This window comes from Fundulus heteroclitus, chromosome 18, assembly GCF_011125445.2.
Source record: "Fundulus heteroclitus isolate FHET01 chromosome 18, MU-UCD_Fhet_4.1, whole genome shotgun sequence".
NCBI lineage: Eukaryota > Metazoa > Chordata > Actinopteri > Cyprinodontiformes > Fundulidae > Fundulus > Fundulus heteroclitus.
The window spans coordinates 35,401,338-35,423,240 of NC_046378.1; the positions used below are offsets into that span (position 1 = coordinate 35,401,338).

The 21,903-nt window shown below is 42.5% G+C and overlaps 1 protein-coding gene across 2 annotated transcripts in view; it reads right to left on the reverse strand.

Moving 5' to 3' along the window:
- Nucleotides 1-3,518: 3,518 nt before the first annotated feature.
- Nucleotides 3,519-21,903, reverse strand: part of cdon (cell adhesion associated, oncogene regulated) — a 58,335-nt gene continuing 39,950 nt past the window's right edge. For both annotated transcript variants that reach the window (XM_036149626.1, XM_036149627.1), the window contains exons 10-19: nt 21,105-21,224; nt 20,395-20,598; nt 20,116-20,297; nt 17,192-17,297; nt 12,765-12,887; nt 12,492-12,683; nt 9,300-9,592; nt 8,756-8,835; nt 6,558-6,787; nt 3,519-4,110 (exon numbers count right to left, since the gene is read on the reverse strand). In XM_036149626.1, the coding sequence (XP_036005519.1) occupies nt 3,953-4,110; nt 6,558-6,787; nt 8,756-8,835; nt 9,300-9,592; nt 12,492-12,683; nt 12,765-12,887; nt 17,192-17,297; nt 20,116-20,297; nt 20,395-20,598; nt 21,105-21,224 (1,688 nt within the window). In that variant the 3' untranslated portion in view covers nt 3,519-3,952. The remainder of the gene's footprint in view (nt 4,111-6,557; nt 6,788-8,755; nt 8,836-9,299; nt 9,593-12,491; nt 12,684-12,764; nt 12,888-17,191; nt 17,298-20,115; nt 20,298-20,394; nt 20,599-21,104; nt 21,225-21,903) is intronic.

The following is a 21,903-nucleotide window of genomic DNA, read 5'->3' on the forward strand; positions in this document are numbered from 1 at the left end:
TCAGTCTGTACATTATATTATATATATATATATATATATAATATATATATATATATATATATATATATATATATATATATATACATACATAAGCCTACATAATGGCAGTACGGTTGGCTTTCATGCAACCACAACATGGTTCTCTTGTGCTTTGGGACGTCTTAAGGAAGAAAAAAAAAGAAGCCCTAGGCTGATTTGAGAAAGCTACTGACACACTGCCCAATTCATGGGGTTTCATTCATTCAGGGTGTGCTGGGAAGGAAGAGAATGGTGGGCGGACTGGCGTTAACAGGTCGGATATGCGGCAAAAGGGGGTAAAATTCCAGGCTGGACAATGAGCTTTCTTGTTCCCATGGGCTCCTTAATGAAGGGGTGTAGCCGCGTGGGTGGAGGGGTGCAGGGCAGGGCTGAAGCAGAGTGCCGACTGACAGACGTGGGAGATGAAGAAGCTCGTTTGGAGACAACCTCAGCCCTTATCTCAGTCTCATCAAGCCGGGTTGCATCTGTCAGCATCCCCTCTCCTCCCTTCGCTGGACCATTATTCTTTCATTTCTGGCTTCATTTCTGACCCCATTGTTTTGTTCCTCTTTATTCCAGAGAACAGAAAGAGCCTGCACTGAAGTAAAATGAAAGTTGAAAGCAAATGTAAGACTTTGCAGAGAGAAGCCAGTTATCTGGACCATTACTTCTTGTTTTTTTTTGTTTGAAGCCTTAACAAAAAAACCCAAAAAAAACGGGGCTGAGAACTGAGCCGGCCTGTTCCTGGGAAAGAAAAGGAGCGTTTTCTGCCAGTCTCTCTGGCACTACTGCCACCATCAGATCTGAAAATAACAGCCGGAAGAGGCAGAGCCACGCCTCGGCACAGATTCAACCCAGGAATATATATCGCATGCACCATGATGCCAGGCGAGCCGGGGCCCTTAGTATCTGGCAGAGAACTTAGCCAGACAGGCACCAAGCGTTCGGAGAGCCTGAACCGCAATCGTCGTCGTCGTCAGTGAAGCCTCTCATCAACGCGCTGCAGCTCCGATCAGCTGAGGAAAACACTGGGATCGGGCTGTTAAAGCAGGGTTGGGAAACCTGTTTCTTCTCATGTTAGCAGAAGCATTTTTTTCCCCCCACACACTGCACTGAGCATTTCTGCAGAAACTCTAGTTTGTGTTTTAGGTCGCTCAAATTACAAAGCATGCTCTCAATTTATCTGTTTGTCACGTTGTAAATGTCTTCTCCATTCATACTCCTCATAAACTCTGTCCAGATATTCTCTCCATGTGGTTGAAGATCCCCATACCATCATGCTGCCTCCACCTTGTCTGACAGTGGGGGCGGTGTGTTCAGTTAACGATCTTTTAAGCAAATATTGACTTTAGTCGTATGGATTTGTTTTCAATATACACAAAAACTATATTTAAAAAAAGCAGGACTGCACATCCAAACTGAAAGCAGGGAACAACCTGCTTTCCCAATGAATCTGCTCTAAATCTCTGAGTTCAAGACACTGAACTTGAAATAGAGACTTCTTTGGCTACTATGTGAATTTCACATTTTTCATGTAAATGTTCTCAACATTTAGAGTTTTGAACTTTTAAACAAAGCCGACTTCAAAATGCTATTTTACTGTTAAAAGTCGTCGGCTCTCTTTAGTCTTTCCTTCTAGTTTTTCTTCCTAGAAGTCAGACCTTCTTCTAAAGCGGATCTTGAGGCTCTTTGCTGTTTAACACTCTCAGGGTTTTCTTGAAAGCTCTTGGAGAAGTTTACTGGTGAAAATTACACATATCACAGGGTATGAGCTCATGTAATTCACGCTGCATAACTTTCTCTCCCAATAATATTAGGAGTTTTGAAAAAAAGCTAACTTTTGGGAATTTTATGAATACTAGAAATGTGCAAAACTTTCAGAATGTATTTAAACATGTTAATGGAGTCTTGATCAACAGGTCTCCATTCTCCCTGAAAGTCCCTTTGTTTCTGCTTCTTCTAGCCTTTTCTTGTTAGTTCGTGTACCTAACAGTTCGAACAAGTCACGCTTTAAAAAAATTGGAAAGTGGATAAACAAAACGTGAGAAAGTAATGTCTAAGAAACGAGCAAAAAATGGAAACAGGACCTGAGACATACGCCACCCTTCTGTTGGTCATCTGCGGTATGTGAAGTTTTCAATACGGCTGCAACATACCAGAAAAATACGTGGTACTCATGTTAAGCTTCAGCTGCTCGGTAAGCTCTCTCTGAATGTGCATTTAAAAATAAACTGAACATTCAGCATCTTGTTTTGGTGCGCCCCTTTCTGGTGGCGCCCTGGGCGACTGCCCAAATATCCCATATCAAAAAGCTCCATGATTCTGTACAAAATTGTGACCCTCATTCTTCACAAACAGCCATTTTGAACCACAAAACGACCTGATTGGACCACTGAGCTATATAATACACTGGAGTGCTGATTTTGCCGAAAAAATGAAGTCACTGGCCGCCATCTTGCTACTCCCTACTCTCACAGAATCCCACAGGATTTGGTTGCAACAACAAGCAGTTTTCTGGCTGTGTGAAAACGTTTCACAGGTAATTCTACAGTCAGTGGATGTACTAACACTATCAACTACTAGGAAATTAGGTGCTGAAATATTTTACATGTTATTCATATTAAATATACATATATGTATATATAAGTATGTGTATATGTATATATGTATAGATATGTATACATATATGTAAATATATGTTTTTGTATATTGTTATTTATATATTTATAAATGTTAAACATATATATTTAAATGAATAAAATGCAAAATATTTCAGCACATGACTTTCTAGGTACTTGATATTTTTAGAACATAACATAAAAGTATATGGCATTTGACATTTTAAAAGTCTTTAGCCCCACCTGAACATGAGAAAAGCCTCGTTATTCGATGCTGTAGCGCACATATTCCCTAGTTACTGGGGGGAAATAGGGAGTACCAATATGGCGGCTGGTGGCTTCACAGCGACTCGTTCAAAAAGACGGTGATTAGCACTCCAGTGTATTATATAGCTCAGTGGATTGGACTCGCTCCATGAAACCCAGTTCTTTCTACACAATCTGCAAATCTCCCATCTGTCACTTCAGGACCAAAAACATCAGTAGTTCACGTCTAAAATCGACATACTTCATTGGCTGCAAATCTTTTTCCTCCTCCTGTTGCTGTTTTGCTGCGTGAACACGTTTTACATCCTGTAACATCCACAGATTAGTATCAGAGGGCAGCTCGTACGTCGGGGGTTCACTGTCAACGCAGACCGCTTCACTTCTCCTACAGATTGGGGCCATAAAGGTCAACGGCGCTCTCCAAGCAGCCGTGCGTTTGGTGGAAAGTGATGAGCTATCGAGTGTCCAATGAAGCACGGAGCAGCCGGCGCGATCCGAACAGTGCGGGGAGTGTTCCCGGCGTTCAGGGGTCGCTGCAGCGGAACGGCCCGTCGCCGAGCCGCTTCAAGGGCCGGCCAGAAATACGGACGGAAGAAAGAACATGCTGAGAGGACGGCCGTTTGTCTCCCATATCGTCTTTTTATATTATTACAAAACTTTACACAGACAGTCGCTAACCTCCACGCCGGAGTGGGACAACAACGGGACAAAACGACAAAAATAAAAAGTATTTCTCATCCGAAGGGCATAAATAATATAAAAGGCAAACTTTTTTCTTTTAAACAGATACATTCATATGAAATAATATTTTACTACTACAAAAAATAAATAAGTCATCTAAAGAGTTCTTGATGTTTTAATGAGTTATCCCTCCAGTGGGATGAAGAGTTTATCTCTTTTGTTTCTGACGTCCCCCCCCCCGGCTCGTCTCAGTCCACCGGCTCTGGGTCCGTTTCACCGTAACAAGCAGTGTCTCTGACCGTCGTCCACGGCCGTCCCCCTCCGCTCCCCTCCGCCCCGGGTGTCCCCACCGGGGGTGCGGGTTGTGCTCAGGCCTCCTGCGGCCCCGCCTGGATCAGCTCCCCCACCAGGCTGCTGCTGGAGATCCAGACGGGCTTCTCGTCGCAGTCCAGGTCCGGCAGGCAGAGCCCGTCCCAGGACACCACGCGGTCCTCCGTCCCCGCGCTGTCCTCCGGCTCCTCCTCAGCTGCAAAGAGGACGGAGAGAAAGAGAGATGAGACGGTTAGCAGCAAGGAAAAAGCCCACGGCGTAATTTAGTTTGTCTGAAACCATGAGAAACGCTGACGCTGCGAAGACAAAAGGATTTACACCCCTGGAACTTTCTCAGAATGCCTTCAAAATAAACTTCAATGTTGAATTTTGTTACAAACTACCACCAAGTGGTAATTATGATGTAGAACAGGCCTGTCTAAAGTTTGGCCCGGGGGCCGTTTGTGGCCCCCGAAACACATTTCAAGAAAGATTTGATCCACAGGCACAGGTGGCTGATGCAGATGGAATTTTTTCTTTTTAATAAGGGCAAAAATTATTACAAAAAAGTTAAAATCTTACTTTGAAAATATCATGTATAACAGAATGTGTTAATCTTTTAATGACCACACATTCTCTTTAATTACATAATAAAAATGAGCTATGACATTTTATTATTCAAATGCAGACTTTGGTTTATTAAAATAGGCTTTAAATTAATTTATTAAAATTAACAGCAAGACAGCAAGTGTTCTCTAGGAACAAATCCTGTTCTTACATTGCTAGACCAAAAAGTCATTATTATTATTATTATTAATAATGATATTTATTAATTATGAACGAGTCAAATTAAATCATTAAACATGATTTTGCAAAGTTGATGACACATAAGAAAAACCCCTTTTTACCTGTGGATCTACAATGATTTACTTAGTCATTTCCTAAAAACCTGACTAATTTGTTTATTTAAAATTATCAGATTTTTGAGAGCAAGTAGAAAATCAACATCATCACTTTTTGGCCACCCCGAGTTCCTCTGACATGACAATTTCGGCCCACCTGACAAAAAGTTTGGTGTAGAAGGAAAATAAAGCATAGACTTCAAGATGTCTCCAAATAAAAATCCAAAAGCTGTGATGTAAAGTTATTTTCGGGCGCCTTTATTCTAACGTCCATAATTAAGATCGAGGGTCACGTGTGTGATTAATTTAAGTATGTATAGCAGTTCTGTTGCAGCCTTGTAGAGAACATTAATGAACAAAAATCCTCCTGAAGACTGAGGAACGCTGCAGACGAGTCAGGACGAAAGTAAAAGGAGAAAAATTTAGAGAAGCAGCCAAAAAGGCCCGTGGTAACTCTGGAGAGGCTGCAGAAAGCCACCGCTCAGGTAAAAACGATGGTTAGCGATGCACTCCACAGATCCGGCCTCCATGGAAGAGCGGCAAGAAGAAAGCCATAAGAAGTCCTGATTAAAGCTAGCCGCAAACCTCGACGGGGACACAGCGGACGTGTGAAATCACAAACACAAAGTGGCGTGTGGTGGATAACTGAGTAATTCAGAACACATCGTCCCTATTGTGAAATACGGTGGTGGCAGTATGGTGCTGTGGAGACGAGGAAGCCGGTCAGCCGTTGATGTGGAGATGGATGGAAGTAAAAACAGGGCAATCCTGGAAGACGACCTGTTGGGTTCACCTTCCAGCAGGCCAACAACCCTAATCGTACAGCCAACAGCAGGAATAGAAATTTACTGTATATATAAAAGCATATTCGTGTGTGAGAATGGCCTAGTCAAAGGTAGGAGCAGAATTAAAGTTTGTAAAACGGATGGTTTCAAGATGTTTTGAAGTCAACCTGACCTTGAACTGCAAAAATGTCCCTCTGTGGATGTGCAAAGCTGGAAGAAACACTGAAGCTGCACTGCAAAAAGGGAACTAAAAGTAAGCAACATTTTCTTGAAATTAGTATATTTTTCCTTGATTTGAACAGCTAAATAAGACTATTTGCCAATGGAATGAGAATTTCTATCCCTAAAATAAGATAATTAGACATTCTGCACTTGAAATAAGATGAGGGAGGTGAATTGTTCTTATCTTAAGTGCGAAAAGCTTATTCCATTGGCAAATAGTCTGATTTACCAGCTCAAATAAATGAAAAAATACACTCATTTCAAGAGGATTTTACATACTTTTAGTTCCCTTTTTGCAGTGTGGTAGAAAACCTGAAGGTGGATCTGCAAAGTATTGACAAAATGCCGCCCAGGCTACAAACTGAGCGTCTGCCACTGCAGGCGTCAGGACATCCGTTTGGAGGCAACGAGGAGAAGAAACAGCTAAAGCTAATCTGATACTGCAAGCGTAACACAAGATGCCTTAAAGCAGCTGGAGCGCTCTGATAATAACTGTACGCCTGCAGCGCGCAATATTCTCCGGACAAAAAAAAAATTACTTGATTTACAGCAGTAGAGTGACTCATTGTCTTGCTTTTAAAGATACAAATCTGTTGAATAAAAGCTTAATCATCCAGGTCCTTCAGTTGAAACATTAAAATATGCTGTTTTTACATCTTGCTTCATAAAATAACGATTCAAAGCAACTTTCCGCAATAATCTGAGCCCCAGACGGGCCACAAAACACGCGTGGAAACGAGAAGCGTCTCAGTCACCGGTGCTATCCCCTGGAGAGTTTCCACTGCTTCGGATCAGACAGCAGGAATGCTGGGAGGGCGAGGACTCCCCGTTCCCGTCATGCGGCTGGAAGCCGGCGTCGGCCTCCGGGTCCGAGCCGCGGCACTGCGGGGAAACCTGGCCCAGAGGAACCATCTCCAGCCCGTCCTGCTGGCAGGGCGCCGCGCGGTGCATTAAAGGCAGGCCGCCGTTGCTCTTATTGTAGCATCTGGTCAGAAAGAGACGGGGAGAGAGACGGGGATTAATAAAGACGTGGCGCGAGTTTAATCCGTCAACAGTAAAGCTTTATGACGGGCAGAAACAAAGCAGGAAAAACTGTGAAGCGGCTGCAGGGACAGACTCTGACGTTGTGGTTTTAAAGCTGAACGCCGCACGCAGAGAGCTTACCAAAAAGTTTCCCCAAACCCAACACCGCTCCATCGCTACACGGCGGGACTGCGACACCCCCCCCCCCCCCTTCCTCAGCAGCCGGGGGTAAATAAACACGGAGCTCATTAGGTCTGCTGGCTGGATGCACACAGAGTAAACTGTGATGCTGGGGACCCTTAAATACATAAACAAGACAAGCAGGAGGCCAAAGCTGCATCTGTGCATGTGTGTGTGTGTGTGTGTGTGTGTGTGTGTGTGTGTGTGTGTGTGTGTGTGTGTGTGTGTGTGTGTGTGTGTCTCTGTTTGGGCCTCATAAGAACTTGCTGTCAGCTGCATCTTATAAAATGTGAGGAATGTCTCACATGGAGTTTCACTTGAAAGATCCACTTTTTTTTTGTGCACCATTCACTGCATAAACACTTAAAGATTATTTTCTCCTGAAACCGTAACTGAACAATATGGAGGTTTATCGCTACAGGCCAACATAAAGAAGTGCATGGTTGTGAAGTGGAAGGAAAAGGATGCACGTCTTTAAATTATTTACAAATAAAATCTGAAAAGTGCGGTGTGCCGCCCTGTAAATACTTTTGACGTTGATCCCCTTGCAAAAAAAAAAAAAAAAAATGACTGCTGCAGGTCTTTTTGGCTTTGTCATCACCACAGTCTCAGCCTCCAGTCTTTGAATATTAACCTTCTTCAACAGATTATTCGATGTAGGTCTGGACTTTGACTGGGCCATTCCAACGCTTTGCTTTAAACCATTCTGCTGTAGCTCTGGCTGTCCGTTTGGAGCGGCTTTCCTCTTGAAAGATCAACCTCAACTCCCGTCTGAAGACTTTACCAACCTCTAACAGGTTTCCCTGAAGAATAAAAGCTCTGTAAATCTTTGCATCAGCTTTTACCAGCTTCCCTGTCCGTCCTGGAGAGAAGCTTCGACACAGTATTAAGCTGCCACCGCTATATTTTGCAGCAAGGATGGGGTGTTTGGGTGTAAACTTTTAATCAGAACTAAATTATTCAAGAGCTGTTAAGCCTGAGGGTCTAGTTTCCAAAAAATGCATACTCATACTTTATAAGGCATTTCTCAACTTGTACAATACTTAAACTGCTAATTCTGTTATCAACTAACATTTGGATTGGAAAATATTATCAGTAAATTATTCTGGGCCTGAGTAAATGAGATTTAAATGCCCAAAAAATAAATTTCACCTAAAAAAAAAAAACAGCAACAGATGTTTACATGCAAGATTTCTTACGTTTGCTGAAAAGAAGGAAATAAACACAATAAATTGTAACTACAACATCTTTGGTTACATCTGCGGCAGGTTTGGTGTCCACACGACTAGCAGTGAAGAAGCTACACATGTTTAGATTGAAAAGTAATCCAGGCGGAACCCCTGAAATTGAAAATGTAGGATGCTATTATATATTTGGTGGCTATTTTTGTTGAGGCGTCTCAAATAAAAGATCTGGACATATGATAAGTGTGTCTCTGACAAACCTCTAAAGGCACTGGATTTTATTTAATAGCTTAACATGTCGTTGAAAGAAAAGCACGGCACACTTTTCAGATTTCTCATCGAAGAAATTATTTTAAAGTTGCTCCACTTGGGTGTTGGCCTGGCACATAAATTCAGAGTAGAATGCACTGAACTTGTTGGCCGTGACGTGACAAAATATCAAGGAAGATATTCTGTAAGGGCCTGCATATAAGGTGGACGTTTAGCAGAAGAGCAAAAACCGCCAATGCCACGAAGAGACAAAAGGAGAAGCAAGAGTGCTGGATCAGATGAACATTTTCTCCCACCTGTTGTTGTTGCAGAGGTTCTGGCAGCTCATACAATCAGACGTCTCTTTCTGCGGGAGAGCTGTGTACATGCTTCCACCCTTACAAGGCAACACAAACATCGCATTTAGTCACATCAAACAACAGCAGCAACAACAAATAAATCTAGTTATAGTTTGCAGGAGAACATGGGCGGTTCTAGACAGGGGCCAAGAGGGGTCAGTGCCCCTGCAAAACTGGTCAGGAGCCATAACTGGTTGGTCCATTGGGCCCATTTAATTTTTTTAACCTTGACATTTTTAATAGAACAATTTTTAAATTACTGTGTTTCACTTTCAGCTTCAGCAATATTAACACAGAATCACAGTTTAAAGGTGTGCAACCTGCAGTTCCAGAGCCACAAGTGGATTTTTGGCTCAGTGGCCAACTTAATATATTACATGAGTAAATTTTGGCCTGTTTTAAATATTTTGTTCTTTGCCCCCATGATAAAACACTGGCCCTAACCTGCCCCCCCCCCCTGGTAAATTTGCTCTAGAGCCGCCACTTGCAGCAGAAGACTCACATTTAGGTGGTGGTGAGGGTGCGAGTGCTCGCAGTCGTGCGTGCCGTGGGGGAGCGGGCCTTCGTGGCCGTGAGGGTGGCCGGGTGAGATGTAGCCGCTGGAGCCGTTGAGCAGCGCCAGGCCGTTGGGGAGTTTGTGGTGGAGGTGATGACATCCTTGAGGTAACATCTGGCCGCCGTAGCCCCCGTGGACGCCTCCGTTCATGCGTCCTCCGCCGGCTGTCAGCGTGGTGTACTCCAACACGTGGCCGTTCAGGTCGGCCGGCTGGTACAGGTACCCAGGAGGGTCATACTCTGCGTGGCGGGGCATAAAGACAGAGCTTAGCCTCTTTAAAAGTTAAAAAACAAATCTTAAAATTACACTTTTGTTGTGTTTATTTCAGTTAAAAAAAGGGTGTGTGGAATGTTGCAATGCGTTATTGTTACTAAATGTGATTTGAATGTAATTAATCAATCATTGTTACGTTCATAATTAATTCTTAGTGGCTTAAAAAAAAAAAAAAAAAAAGGATTAAGTGTAAATCTGCAACCTGTGGCTCCGGAGCCACATTTAATAACTTTGGCCAAAAATATTCAAGAACTGAGCAAGTTTTAAGGATGTAACGATACTAAAAATACTTGTTTTAACAGTTTTTCCAAGGTAATGCAATATATGCATAAAACTTTGTGTACGGATTATTCTTTTCATGAAGTAATTTTCTCTTCCTTTGGTTGCAAACTATATGTTATTTGAGATAAATTTTCTATAAAACTACAATATTGCATTGATTAAAAAAATATTAATTCCTTTTATCAAAAGGTTAGAGGATTTCCTTTATTTAAAATCATATAAAAACAGAAAATTGTTCTTAAATTTACAAATCTTAAATTTCCTGCAGATTAAAATAAGAAAATATTTGTTTCATGGCGCTTTTTGTGGCTCTGAACAAATTTTGCTTAGCTGGACCAAGAGCAAAATTGGCTCTCAGAGTTGGAAAGATTGCCGACCCCTGGTGTAGATGAGGAAAATATTTTTACTGCAGTATCAAGTTCTGCCACCAGGAGGAGCTCTATACAGTTTAACACCATCATTTGCAGATGTCAGTAACCACGAAGGAATAGTCTATAAGTCTTTAAAGGAGCGTTGGTGAGAGCAGCTTTAACTGGTCAATATCTGGCCTGACGCAGACAGCAGTCAGAGCGATCTCGGCTCGGAGAATCAGAGAGGATTTCTAATCGCGGAGTTGAGTTAGCAGCTAGTTCTAACAGGACCAACTAAAAGGCAAATTCATCTCACATCGCACAAACATTTCCTTCTATTTTCATTTGGCCGGAGAACACAGCCTATGAAGTGTACCCACGCTTGGCAGGCAGAGAAGTTGCAAAAATCTGCACTAAAATGTTTAATTTCAGAGTTGTTTTGGTTATTGGAAATCAGCTCTAATGCGTCTCCTGCTCTTCGCAGCTTTTACTTGTCTCCTCTGAGAGAATTTAGCCCCGATTCTCCAAACTGAGCTCACTGGGAATGCTCTTGTTTCACAGGTAAGATGCTAACAGCTGCACCATAATATCCTCCATTTAAGTCGGAAACTCTAAAGAGAAAATCTATTAGATAATCAAGTCAGTACGTGCATGTTGAGATTTATGAGGGTACCTTACATCTACGTCTTATCAACAGCTTAACGGAGGCTGCTAACAGTTTGCAGACAAAAGGATGCTAATGTAGCTCTTCTGTTAGCTCTTCTTCCTGCAGCCCCTTTCAGTGGTGGCCACAGCGAGTCTGTCTCCATCTAACCATCTTCTGCATCTTCTCTCATAAGATAAGATAGTCTTTATTGATCTCACAATGGAGAAATTCACTAATCACACCTTTATGTCCTCCTTAACTCCATCTGTAAATCTCCTCTTTGGTCTTCCTCTAGGCCTCCTGCCTGGCTGTTCCAGCATCCTCCTACCAATGTACTCACTACCCCTCCTCTGTACGTGTTCAAACCATCTCAGTCTGGCCTCTCTGGCTTCATCTCCATGATCTGTTCCCCTCATGAACTTAATTGCTGATCCTCTCCATCCTTGTCTCTAACGAACAGAACCTCAGCGTCTTCATCTCTGCTACCTCCAGCTCTGCCTTCCGTCTCTAAACCAGACGACATTACTGGTCTCACCACCGACTTGTGCACCAGCAAAAAAAATAAATAAAAAAATCATTCTATGCAACCCAAAGAATATGCCCTGCAAAAAGGGAACTAAAAGTAAGTAAAAAATTCTAGAAATTACTGTATTTGCCCTTAATTTGAGCCAGTAAATAGGATTATCGGCCAAAGAAATTAGTATTTTGACTCCTAAAATAAGATAATTAGATATAATTATGTTTGAAATAAGATGGTGTCAGATCATTTCAACTTGTCTGCTCAAATCAAGGACAGATGCACTAATTTCAAGAATATTTTACAAATTTATAGTTCCCTTTTTGCAGTGTGATCTGATTAATCATTAACACACTGCAAAAAGGGAACTAAAAGTAAGTAAAATTTTCTTAAAATTCTTAAATTTCCCTCAATTTGAGCAGCTAAACAAGACTATTTACCAGTGGAATGAGTATTTTTACCCCTAAAATAAGATCAATTAGATAGCATGCACTTGAAATAAGATGATGGAGATGAAATGTTCTTATTTTAAGTGCAAAGCTCTTATTCCATTGGCAAAAAAGTCTTATTTAGCTGCTCAAATCAAGGAAAAATACACTAATTTCAAGAACATTTTAATTACCTTTAGTTCTCTTTTTGCAGTGCACAAACAGACCAAAACCACGGTTTACAAATAATTATCTTAAAATTAGGTTCCTAGTTTGTCTATTCAAACGTAGCGCACACAGTTTGCGTTTTTTCCGGTAAATAACCCAGCATTCGACCTGAGGAGGCCCAACAAATGGTGGGAAGCGTGCTTCAGAAAGACTTTAAAATTTCCTCCGCAGCTTTTAAAGCCACAGCTATTTCCACATCCAAACGGTCAAGGAGCGAGCCGACCCAAACATAAGCCAGGATTTTTGCAAGCACCTCGGGATCCGCGCACGCACTGGGAATGAACGCCTGGAACATGAGTCACGAGCCGCTGTGGAGCCAACCATTATTAAAAGAAATGAGCCCATTGTTGTGTGGACACAGATTTTTGATTTAAAAAAAAAAAAAAAAAAAAAAAAAAAAGCATAAAGTCTCACTGTTCATGTTGCTCTGCTGCCGGTTCCTCCACAGACACATGGCGATGAAGGAGAGCAGGATGAGAACCATCACGCCCAGCACGCAGCCCACGATGCGGTACAGCAGCCCCCCGGGTGGGCTCGGAGGGTCCGGAGCGTGCGGACCAGGCGGCGTGAACGGCTGCTGACTGGGCGAGCCCGGGGACTGACGAGCTGCGGCGGAGAGGAGGGTCGGTCAGCTGTGGAGCCGAAGCCTTTGGCTGACGCTACGCGCTCGGCTGCTTTCGCTCTTACCTCTGGTCTCGCAGATCATGACGTTGCTGTAGTCGCTCTCCCCGCCGCCGTTGAAGCACTGCATCTTGATGTCGTACGAGGTCTCTGGCTGCAGGCGGCCAATCATGTGCCAGGTCTTCACACCTACAGCAGCCGCATAAGTGACGGGGGTGACAGTTACAGGCGAATCGACAGTCATGGTTTCTACACGTGGTTTAATTTAAAGATCCCAGACTGACCCAGGAACAAATTTACTGCGGTTATAATCCTTTCAGACCCATTTTAAACATAAATGTATGAATTATGGTGGATAATTCTAGTGCTCAGACTTTAAATATGGAACCTGGAAGAGAGAAGGAAGGAAGGAAGGAAGGAAGGAAGGAAGGAAGGAAGGAAGGAAGGAAGGAAGGAAGGAAGGAAGGAAGGAAGGAAGGATACAAGGAAATGAAGGACGGACGGGTGGACAGACAAGGAAACAAAGGAAGGACACAAGGAGATGAAGGAAGGAAAAGAGATGAAGGAAGGAAGGAAGGAAGGAAGGAAGGAAGGAAGGAAGGAAGGAAGGAAGGAAGGAAGGAAAGGTTAAGAAGGAAGGCAGGACGGAAGGGAAGGACGGAAGGAAGGATAGAGATCGATACAAGGAGGATCTAATGGGAAGGACCAGAATCAGAAAGATGAAGGAAGGAGGAAGAAAAGGAAAGGAAGGAACGAGACGAACGACGACCGAAGGAAGGAAGGATTTATACAAGGATGAGATGAGTGGACAGACAGAAAGAGATGAAGGAAGGAAGGAAGGAAGGAAGGAAGGAAGGAAGGAACGGAAGGAAGGAAGGAAGGAAGGAAGGAAGGAGAAGGAGGCTCTATACAAGGAGATGAGGAAAGACAGAAAGAGATGAAGGAAGGAAGGAAGGAAGGAAGGAAGGAAGGAAGGAAGGATATATACAAGGAGATGAGGGAAAGACAGAAAGAGATGAAGGAAGGAAGGAAGGAAGGAAGGAAGGAAGGAAGGAAGGAAGGAAGGAAGGAAGGAAGGAAGGAAGGAAGGAAGGAAGGAAGGAAGGAAGGAAGGAAGGAAGGAAGGAAGGAAGGAAGGAAGGAAGGAAGGATATTTACAAGGAGATGAGGGAAAGACAGAAAGAGATGAAGGAAGGAAGGAAGGATAGATACAAGGAGATAAGGGAACGACAGAAAGATGAAAGAAGGGAGGGAGGAAGGAAGGAAGGAAGGAAGGATAGATACAAGGAGATAAGGGAACGACAGAAAGATGAAGGAAGGAAGAAAGGAAGGAAGGAAGGAACGAACGAACGGAAGGAAGGAAGGATTTATACAAGGAGATGAGGAAAAGACAGAAAGAGAGGAAGGAAGGAAGGAAGGAAGGAAGGAAGGAAGGATACAAGCAATGGAGGACGGACGGATGGATAGACACAAGGAAACAAAAGAAGGACACAAGAAAATGAAGGAAAGACAGAAAGAGATGAAGGAAGGAATGAATCAATGAAGAAAAGAGACGAAGGACAGAAGGAAGGAAAGGTACAAGGAGTTGAAGGAAGGAGACAAGGAGACAAGGGATAAAAGGAAAGACATGTGGAGAGTAAAGAAGGAATGAAGGAAGGATGGGTAGATAGACAAACACAAGGAAACAAAGGAAGGACACAAGGAGATGAAGGAAAGGTAGAAAGACACAAAGGAAGGAAGGACGCAAGGAGGGAAGGAATAAATTGAGTAAGAAATGAAAAATGGAAAGAAGGAAGGAACAAAAGTCTGGAAACAAATATTTTTCCATATTTCCTCTTTTCAGACTTCAGGCCTGAAAAATAGTGAAATTATTGTTTGGGGGGTTTCCGGGCTCTGAAGGAAGCCTTTCCTGTGCAGCAGAGGTTTAAACCGCAGATAGGTTCCTGTATATTTTCCCTCCAAGGAGCCAGAATTTGTTAATCAAGAGTTTTTCCTCGGTCTTTAGCCGCTCTTCGTCTCACTTTCAGCCCGGGCCCTGTTCACAGCCACAACAGCAGAGCGAGCCGGACCCAGACGGTCGTTCTCCTCTGGTTCCAGCTCCATATATGGCCGCTTCATGTTTGCTCTGGCTGGCCTCCAGTATTCCCACTGCCTGCATTCCCCACGGCTGCACAACCGCACACTGTCACACCGCGACGCGCTGTGGAATCACACTCAAGACAACATGCCTCCCCCACGTGGAAACGCTACATTTCCAACAAATGAGGCTGAAATAAGCTGCTGTTTATGGTCCGAGCGGCGCACAGTGACCCTCTGGACACGTGCCGCCGCTGCCTGAACGCGTGCTTTGGCACACAGGAGTCCTAATGATATTTATGTACCTTCATAAGGGGCATTCAGACCCGTGTTTTATCCTAAATTAAATTTTTTTTAAAGAGAGAAAGATATAAAGCAAATTTAAGCTGTATCTGTTGTATCGTTTTGCAGAAAGTTTCTGCTAAAATGTATGAAACTTGAGTTTTTTTCTTGTGCATATATGAAACTGCCGCAGATTCAACACATCTGCATCATTTGCTAAAGTTACACTAACAGCCTGGCTTTTTTTTTATGTAGGTACAAAGTGGGGACTTTACTTGCAGCCAAGATGAGGTTTATTGAGTTTGCAGGAAACTCACCAACAAACTCAGCCACCGTGTATTTAAGTCATTTAAAACTTAAACCTTCTCCAGCTCCTACCCTGTATTTTCCAACCCTGGCTACTGCACTGCTCCTCCCTCTATACCTGCAGGCTATTCCTACACCGTCTGCCTTCTCAGCCATAGAGGTCTCCCTCCCAAGTAGCTCATCGTTAGGTTTTTATATTAACTGAACACTGCATTAGGCTGTCGTCACCAGTAGGAAGCCTCTTCTGAAGATGATGCACAGGAAAGCCTGCAAACAGTTTGCTGAAGACAAGTCTGGATATGTTGCCCAGCCCCAGGTGGGTCTACCCTGCAGTCAAGCAGCAGATTGGCATACTGAAGGCGAAGGAGCGTAAGGTCTCCATCCAATACAAAAACCAATACAAAGATTAATATTGATGTTTTTAAAAACGATTTAATATCGATATTCTGGCTTTCAATGTTGATATACCTCCCAACCCCTAGGGGGCGGTATCACCGCGCGTCATCACTGTTCCCAGCGAGGAAGTGCCAGTGAGACGAATTTGCGGGACGGCCGACAGGATTTTAGAAGCACTTTCTTCCCCAAAATCAGACATTTGGGCACATTTTTGGTTTCTGTGATACGTTAAATGCATTGAACCAAATGCACTTTATTTTGCTGTTAATATATCAGTGTTCAATAAATTGAACAGAAATATGATATTTGGTTGGTTTTGTTGATTGAATGACTTTGAGCATTAATTTGAAAGTAATAAATATCGATATTGGAGTCAAATCAAGCTGAGCTATGTATCAATAATTGTATCGAACCTCCTGAAGACCATTTGGAGCTGCTGCAATAACAGCCGAGCAAATCGGACCAGCCTGAAGCATCAGGTTTTCAGTTTCCCTATTTTGTGTGACTTTGGATTACCCAGAAAAAAGGGATTACATCATTTCATTTTCATGAAATGAGGCGGCATCCTTTAATTCCTAACACATCACCCAGCATGATTTTTGTTCTACTGAAAAAAAATCCTTTAACCCTGAAACTTCAAATGTAAAACTTTTGATACAAAACGTTCTGGGACTTCTACCTTTTGAACAAACTCAGTATTTTTCTGAACACACAATTTACAACATATGAATGACTAAGTTTTACACAGCCTATATAAAAACGCAGAAAACATGAGGTATCATCGTATTTTTGGGTCTAACGTATCAATTACAATGCAAAGAAAATTTCAAAGCAAGCCCTGAACGTTTTAATAAAAAAAAAAGATAAATTAAAGCAACCAAAAAGGTTTTCTCTTTTAGAAATGTGAAGTTTGCTCACAATTGCCCGTATCAGGCTTTAAAGGATTTAAATGTTGCAGCAGTTTGTGTCCTGTGATTGATATAATTCGTTACGTGTCCGACTGACTGACACTCTGAGCTGATTTTGTATTTCGGAGCCCAGCCACGCGGCAGGTTTGTCCCCAACACTGATGACTACACGGAAAGCCAAACACTCAGAGTCGTATCAGACGCCTCTCCTTCCCTTTCCTGTACCCGGCTCAACTCTTCCAGGGAGCAACCTGAGCCCCTTTCCTCTGGACGGGCTTCGGTTACAGCTCGGCACTATTAGCTGGCAGCCATATATTAAAAGCAGACCTCAGAAGACACCCTGTTCCTATAAATCAAAGGGGGGGGGGGGACAGAGACGTCCCCTCTTTCACTACCCCCAGTATCTGTTGCACTCCCAGTTTATCTGCCCACGGTGAGGTTACATCCACGGCGGGGCGAGGCTGTCGACAAACAGCTCGTGAACTCAATCTGCAGCAAACGGCCTGAACTCCCCGCTTCTCTCACCTTCCACCACGTCTCTCTTGTAGTCGCTGTCGTTGTCGCTGTCCGTGGGTCTGTAGTAGATGTAGAAGCCTTGGATCGGAGTGTTGTTGTTACTCGAGGGGTCGTACTGGAAGGGGAAAAAAAAAAAAAAAAACAGATTTGTGAAATCAGCGGGCAATTACAAACCCAAAGCGAGGCCGTTTTTTTTTTTTTTTCTCCTGCAGCTAATGGCGCGCCTCGATATCAGCAGATGGTGATTGCACCGTCTGCCCCAAGAGCGGGGAAATAATGAGGCTGGCTGGAGTTAAGTGCAGAAAACGAGGGGAGCTTTCTGAATCCATCAGTGGCTCGAACAGAGACGGATGTTTCCTCCTTGATCAGCAGAGCTGCTGGCTGAACGGTCTGGGTTGTAGCTGCGACAAACAGGTATAGCTGCTGCATAACACACCGTTTCGGTGACGTCTCTGTGAACGTTTTCATACTAAGAGAAGCCATCCATCAGAGCCAAAATATATTAAACTGTTGTTTAAATACTTTGCCTCTTTGCTGCATTACATTAATTTTGGCCCCCATATCGCTTTTGAAGAGACGAACGACGTCACCGGTTTGTTTGTTCGGCTTCTGGCCGTATTTGGTAAAAAAGGGCTCTGATAACTTTTATCCAATCAGGGTTGAGGTTATGGAGAGCCGTTCCATTCAAAAATAAATATGTATTTATTTGCTACAATGTTTAGGTTTGTTTATTTTATTCAATGTGTATTTACTTAAAGATGTATTTATTTATTTCAAGATTTATTTATTTATTTATTTCATAATGAAATTTTATTTTGGGACACTTATTTAAAGCTACTTTAAAACCAGGGGTTTTCTGTTATTTTTCAGAAAACCCCTGGACCCTCATTTGAATACAAGAACATCAAATAAATACACCATGATATAAAAATGGACTAAAAAAAACATAAAAGTCCCAGTAGGTTTAAATAAATGTGTCACAAAATACAATTCCATTATTAAATTAAATTTTGAATTTTTTTATGTTTCATTTCAATTCATGGAGACATTTATTTATTTGATAGAATATTTAGTAATAATTAATAACAGTATTTATCTAATTTTGAATGAAATGTGGAGGTAGAGTAAATGTATTTTGTATTTTAAAAAGAGATAAACAGAACAACTGTCTATTGGCCAAAATAATTATGCCCTGAATAGAGATTGTTAAAAACTAAAAATGTGTTTTTTGTTTTTACCCTTTGGTAATGAGATATGTATAAGTTCTAACAAGGACACTTTTCAGTGTGGAAGTTGCAAATAAGTGAAGATAACATAAAATTAGCCATTTCACTCTGACATTCAAACTTAAACATTTAAAAGAGAGTTAAACTTAAAATTCCTAGTGTGAAAAAAATTTGAATTTAAAACCCAAAACCAGCATCAAAATCTAAGCTCACAAAACTCTGATCGCTGCATTTCTATTGCTTAGCGATGTAAAAAATAAAAATGTGAGTTAGGGCACCTTGTTGAAACAGTTAAGGTTGGGATTCAAACTAACAACTTTTGAATGTCTCATTTAGTCACTGGAAGAAACTTCAACTAATTGCTGATTCACACGTGAACTTGGAAAGAGTTACTCCCTAATCTGGACACCAGAACTAGTTCTGCACGTATAAAATATAATAATCTTTTTAATTAAACATCCCAGTGAAGTCTCAGTTAGGATCTAAGACTTTGTGCCTTTGAGCACCGTTCTACAAACTGATGAGCGCTAAACCGAATGTGCAAACTGCGGAGCAGAGTTTCAGACAGACGTGGTCATAATGAAACGCCTTATGCACAGATTTGTAGCTTGTTTTTTTTTTTTTTCTATCTGATAAGGACGCCTCAAACACAAAAGGAGGAGAAATAAAAAGCTCAACTTTGATGATCTCAGACACCTCCACACTGATAATAATGGAAAAAGTATGTCTGTTTTTGTCTTCACATGGGTTTATGTAAATGTGAGTAAAACATTTGGGTTTGGATATCAGGCGTTTAAAGCCGTTTCGTTTAGAGTGGAAGACGTTTTCCGGAGAGCCAAGAAACAACTGTACAGGGTTTGTTTTCAGGTACCAAGTTTGTTGTAATGCTTTATATAACGCTTATGTCTGCAAAGCAACAGTTTTCCATTGATCTGGTTTTGAAATATGCCAGAAATACAAGAATAGAGGATATGGGTGGCGCAGAGTGTTTTATTTCGTCCATCGGCTCCCCATGTCTCTTTATTAGTATTTGGGAACTCAATATTTATTTTTTTCACTAATGCAAGCACAGAATGAACCACAGAGACATTTTTCTGTGTCATAGTCAACTGTTTTTCTTCAAATAAATTGGTCAACATGGGGGTGTAACGTTTCAACACGTTATAGCTCCATGTTTTCTAGTTCTCTAAACAGCAGACAAGCAGGCGTATTTCTTAATATTCGGCGTATCTCCAAATCCTTTCTGTCATCATTTCTCAAACGTTTTATAAAATGTACACGCTGGCAAACGTAACAGCGTACTCAGATAGCCACTAAACCCATAAGAGGGACAGAAAAAAGAAATTCCACACCAAGACATGTTAAGGTATTACTCTATCTATAGTAATACCCACCTGTATACTATATTTGGTACATATCCAGCTGTAAATCTAGTTCACAATACTAGTTAGCTATATAGTATACTCATAGGACAAATCCATCAGTAAAATTCTGTCTATAATAGTATACATTTCCATATTTATTCAGTAATAATCCATTTCCTGTACATATGGAACCATTGTTTATGCTGCACTTGCTGCTATTGCACTTCTGGTTAGACCTAAACTGCATTTCGTTGCCTTGTACCTGTACCTGTGTAATGACAATAAAGTTGAATCTAATCTAATGTAAGGTTTTAAATGAAAGTGTCCGGTTTGTTCAACTCACCGTCCAGCGCAGCATGATCTGTGTGTCGCTGATGGCGTCCGTTGCTATGATGTGAGGTCCGACCACCGGACGGTCGGCCTTGCGGGGGCTAGCCGGTGGCACCTGGTAGGGCTTGGAGGGAAAGCTGGGGAGACTGTCGCCGTACGTGTTTGAGGCCAGAACCCGAAACTTGTAGGTGGAACCTGGCGGACGGAAAAAAAACGAGGACGCCAAAGCTTAGAAGTGTTGATTGTAGAAGAAGATCTGGCGGACATAGATGTTGCTGCTGAGAAAACTCACCGGGCTCCAGATTCCGGATTTCCACAGAGAGCTTCAGAGGTGAGATATTATCCGCCGCCACGTGCCACTCCAGGCTGCGGCCGCGCCTGTACTCCACGCGGAACGCCGTGATCGGCGAGCCGCCGTTGGCCCGCGGGATCCACGCCACGTACACCGAGCTGTCAGTGGCCATGGAGATGGTCGGACGGTCGGGAGCCTCGGGGACTGCGATGGAAACAAACTGGACATTTTAGGCTAGGAGTCGCTCAGGACACAGATTTGTCTTTTCTCCGCGTACGCAGATACATGCAAAGATGTTCACATGGACAGAAGCGGTCACAGAGAAGCTTCGGAGGAGGTATACTCACTATCGGGGCTCTTAGTCACAGAGATAGAAGCCAGAAGGGATGGAAAGAGAAGAGGGTTAGCTGAAGAAAGAGACGAGCCCTCGAGCAACGAAAGCTTGGTAGCAGCGTGAGTAAAACATGCGTACAATGTGACCCTGACAGAGTTTCTGCTTACAGCATTTCTCTTCCAAAGAGCCGCTACATGCTGTCAGCTGCAGCTTTACTGTTTGGGCTTCCATGCACGCAGAAATAAAGCAGACGTCTCTTTCTCTTAAACATTAAGCCCCGAGACGAGTGCAACTAGCTTTCTGAGACCCCGGTCGCTTTCTTCCAGTCAGAATGACAGAAAATCTGCAGACAGTTAGCCATCTGGTGCACACCTACCCCTGTCGTGCAGGACAACTCCGTAGATCGTCTTCGTGGGCCTGTCCTCTGGAAGCTTGGGTGGAACTGGGACGATGGAGGGCTTGGAGGGATTTTTATTACTGGGAGAGGTGGTCTTCTCTGGAAAACAAATAGTAAGGAAAAAGCCGGGAATAAGACAACAGTAGCAGCAGCAAGAACCAGCAGCAGATTTAAAGCCTACTGTATTTTTCGGACTATATGGGGCACGTAAATTCCTTACATTTTCCAAAGATTGATTTTGCGCCTTATAATCCGGTGTGTCTTATATGTGATTAAAGTTGTGCTTACTGACCAATTGTATGTGGTACAATGCGCTCAGAAATCTGTTAAAATGTGTAAATACGACTTTGGTTAGCAACGAAGCCGCTCCGCTCAATGGATATTCAGAGCATTACGGTACACTGTGATATTACACACTTGGGAAGAATATTTAGTGCACCTTATAATCTGGTGCATATTATGGTCCGAAAAATACGGTACCTTGCTATGTATTTGGATTTTGAAAAAAAAACAAAAACAAAAAAAAACAACAAAAAAAACAAGGTGGGTTTAAATGTGATGAAACGAATGCGATGCCCTGAATATTAAAGTACTGACCCCTCTTTGAACTGTCTGTGCCACTTTTCAAGCACAACAGTGCATGTTTATTGGGATCAAGGGTGTGAAATCCAGTGTTTTGCTGCCCCGTAACAGGTTACTGTTGCTATGAAGTAACCCTTTTTTATTTATTTTCACAAACAATGTTCTTTGAAAGACTTCAAGCAATCAAACAGCTGAA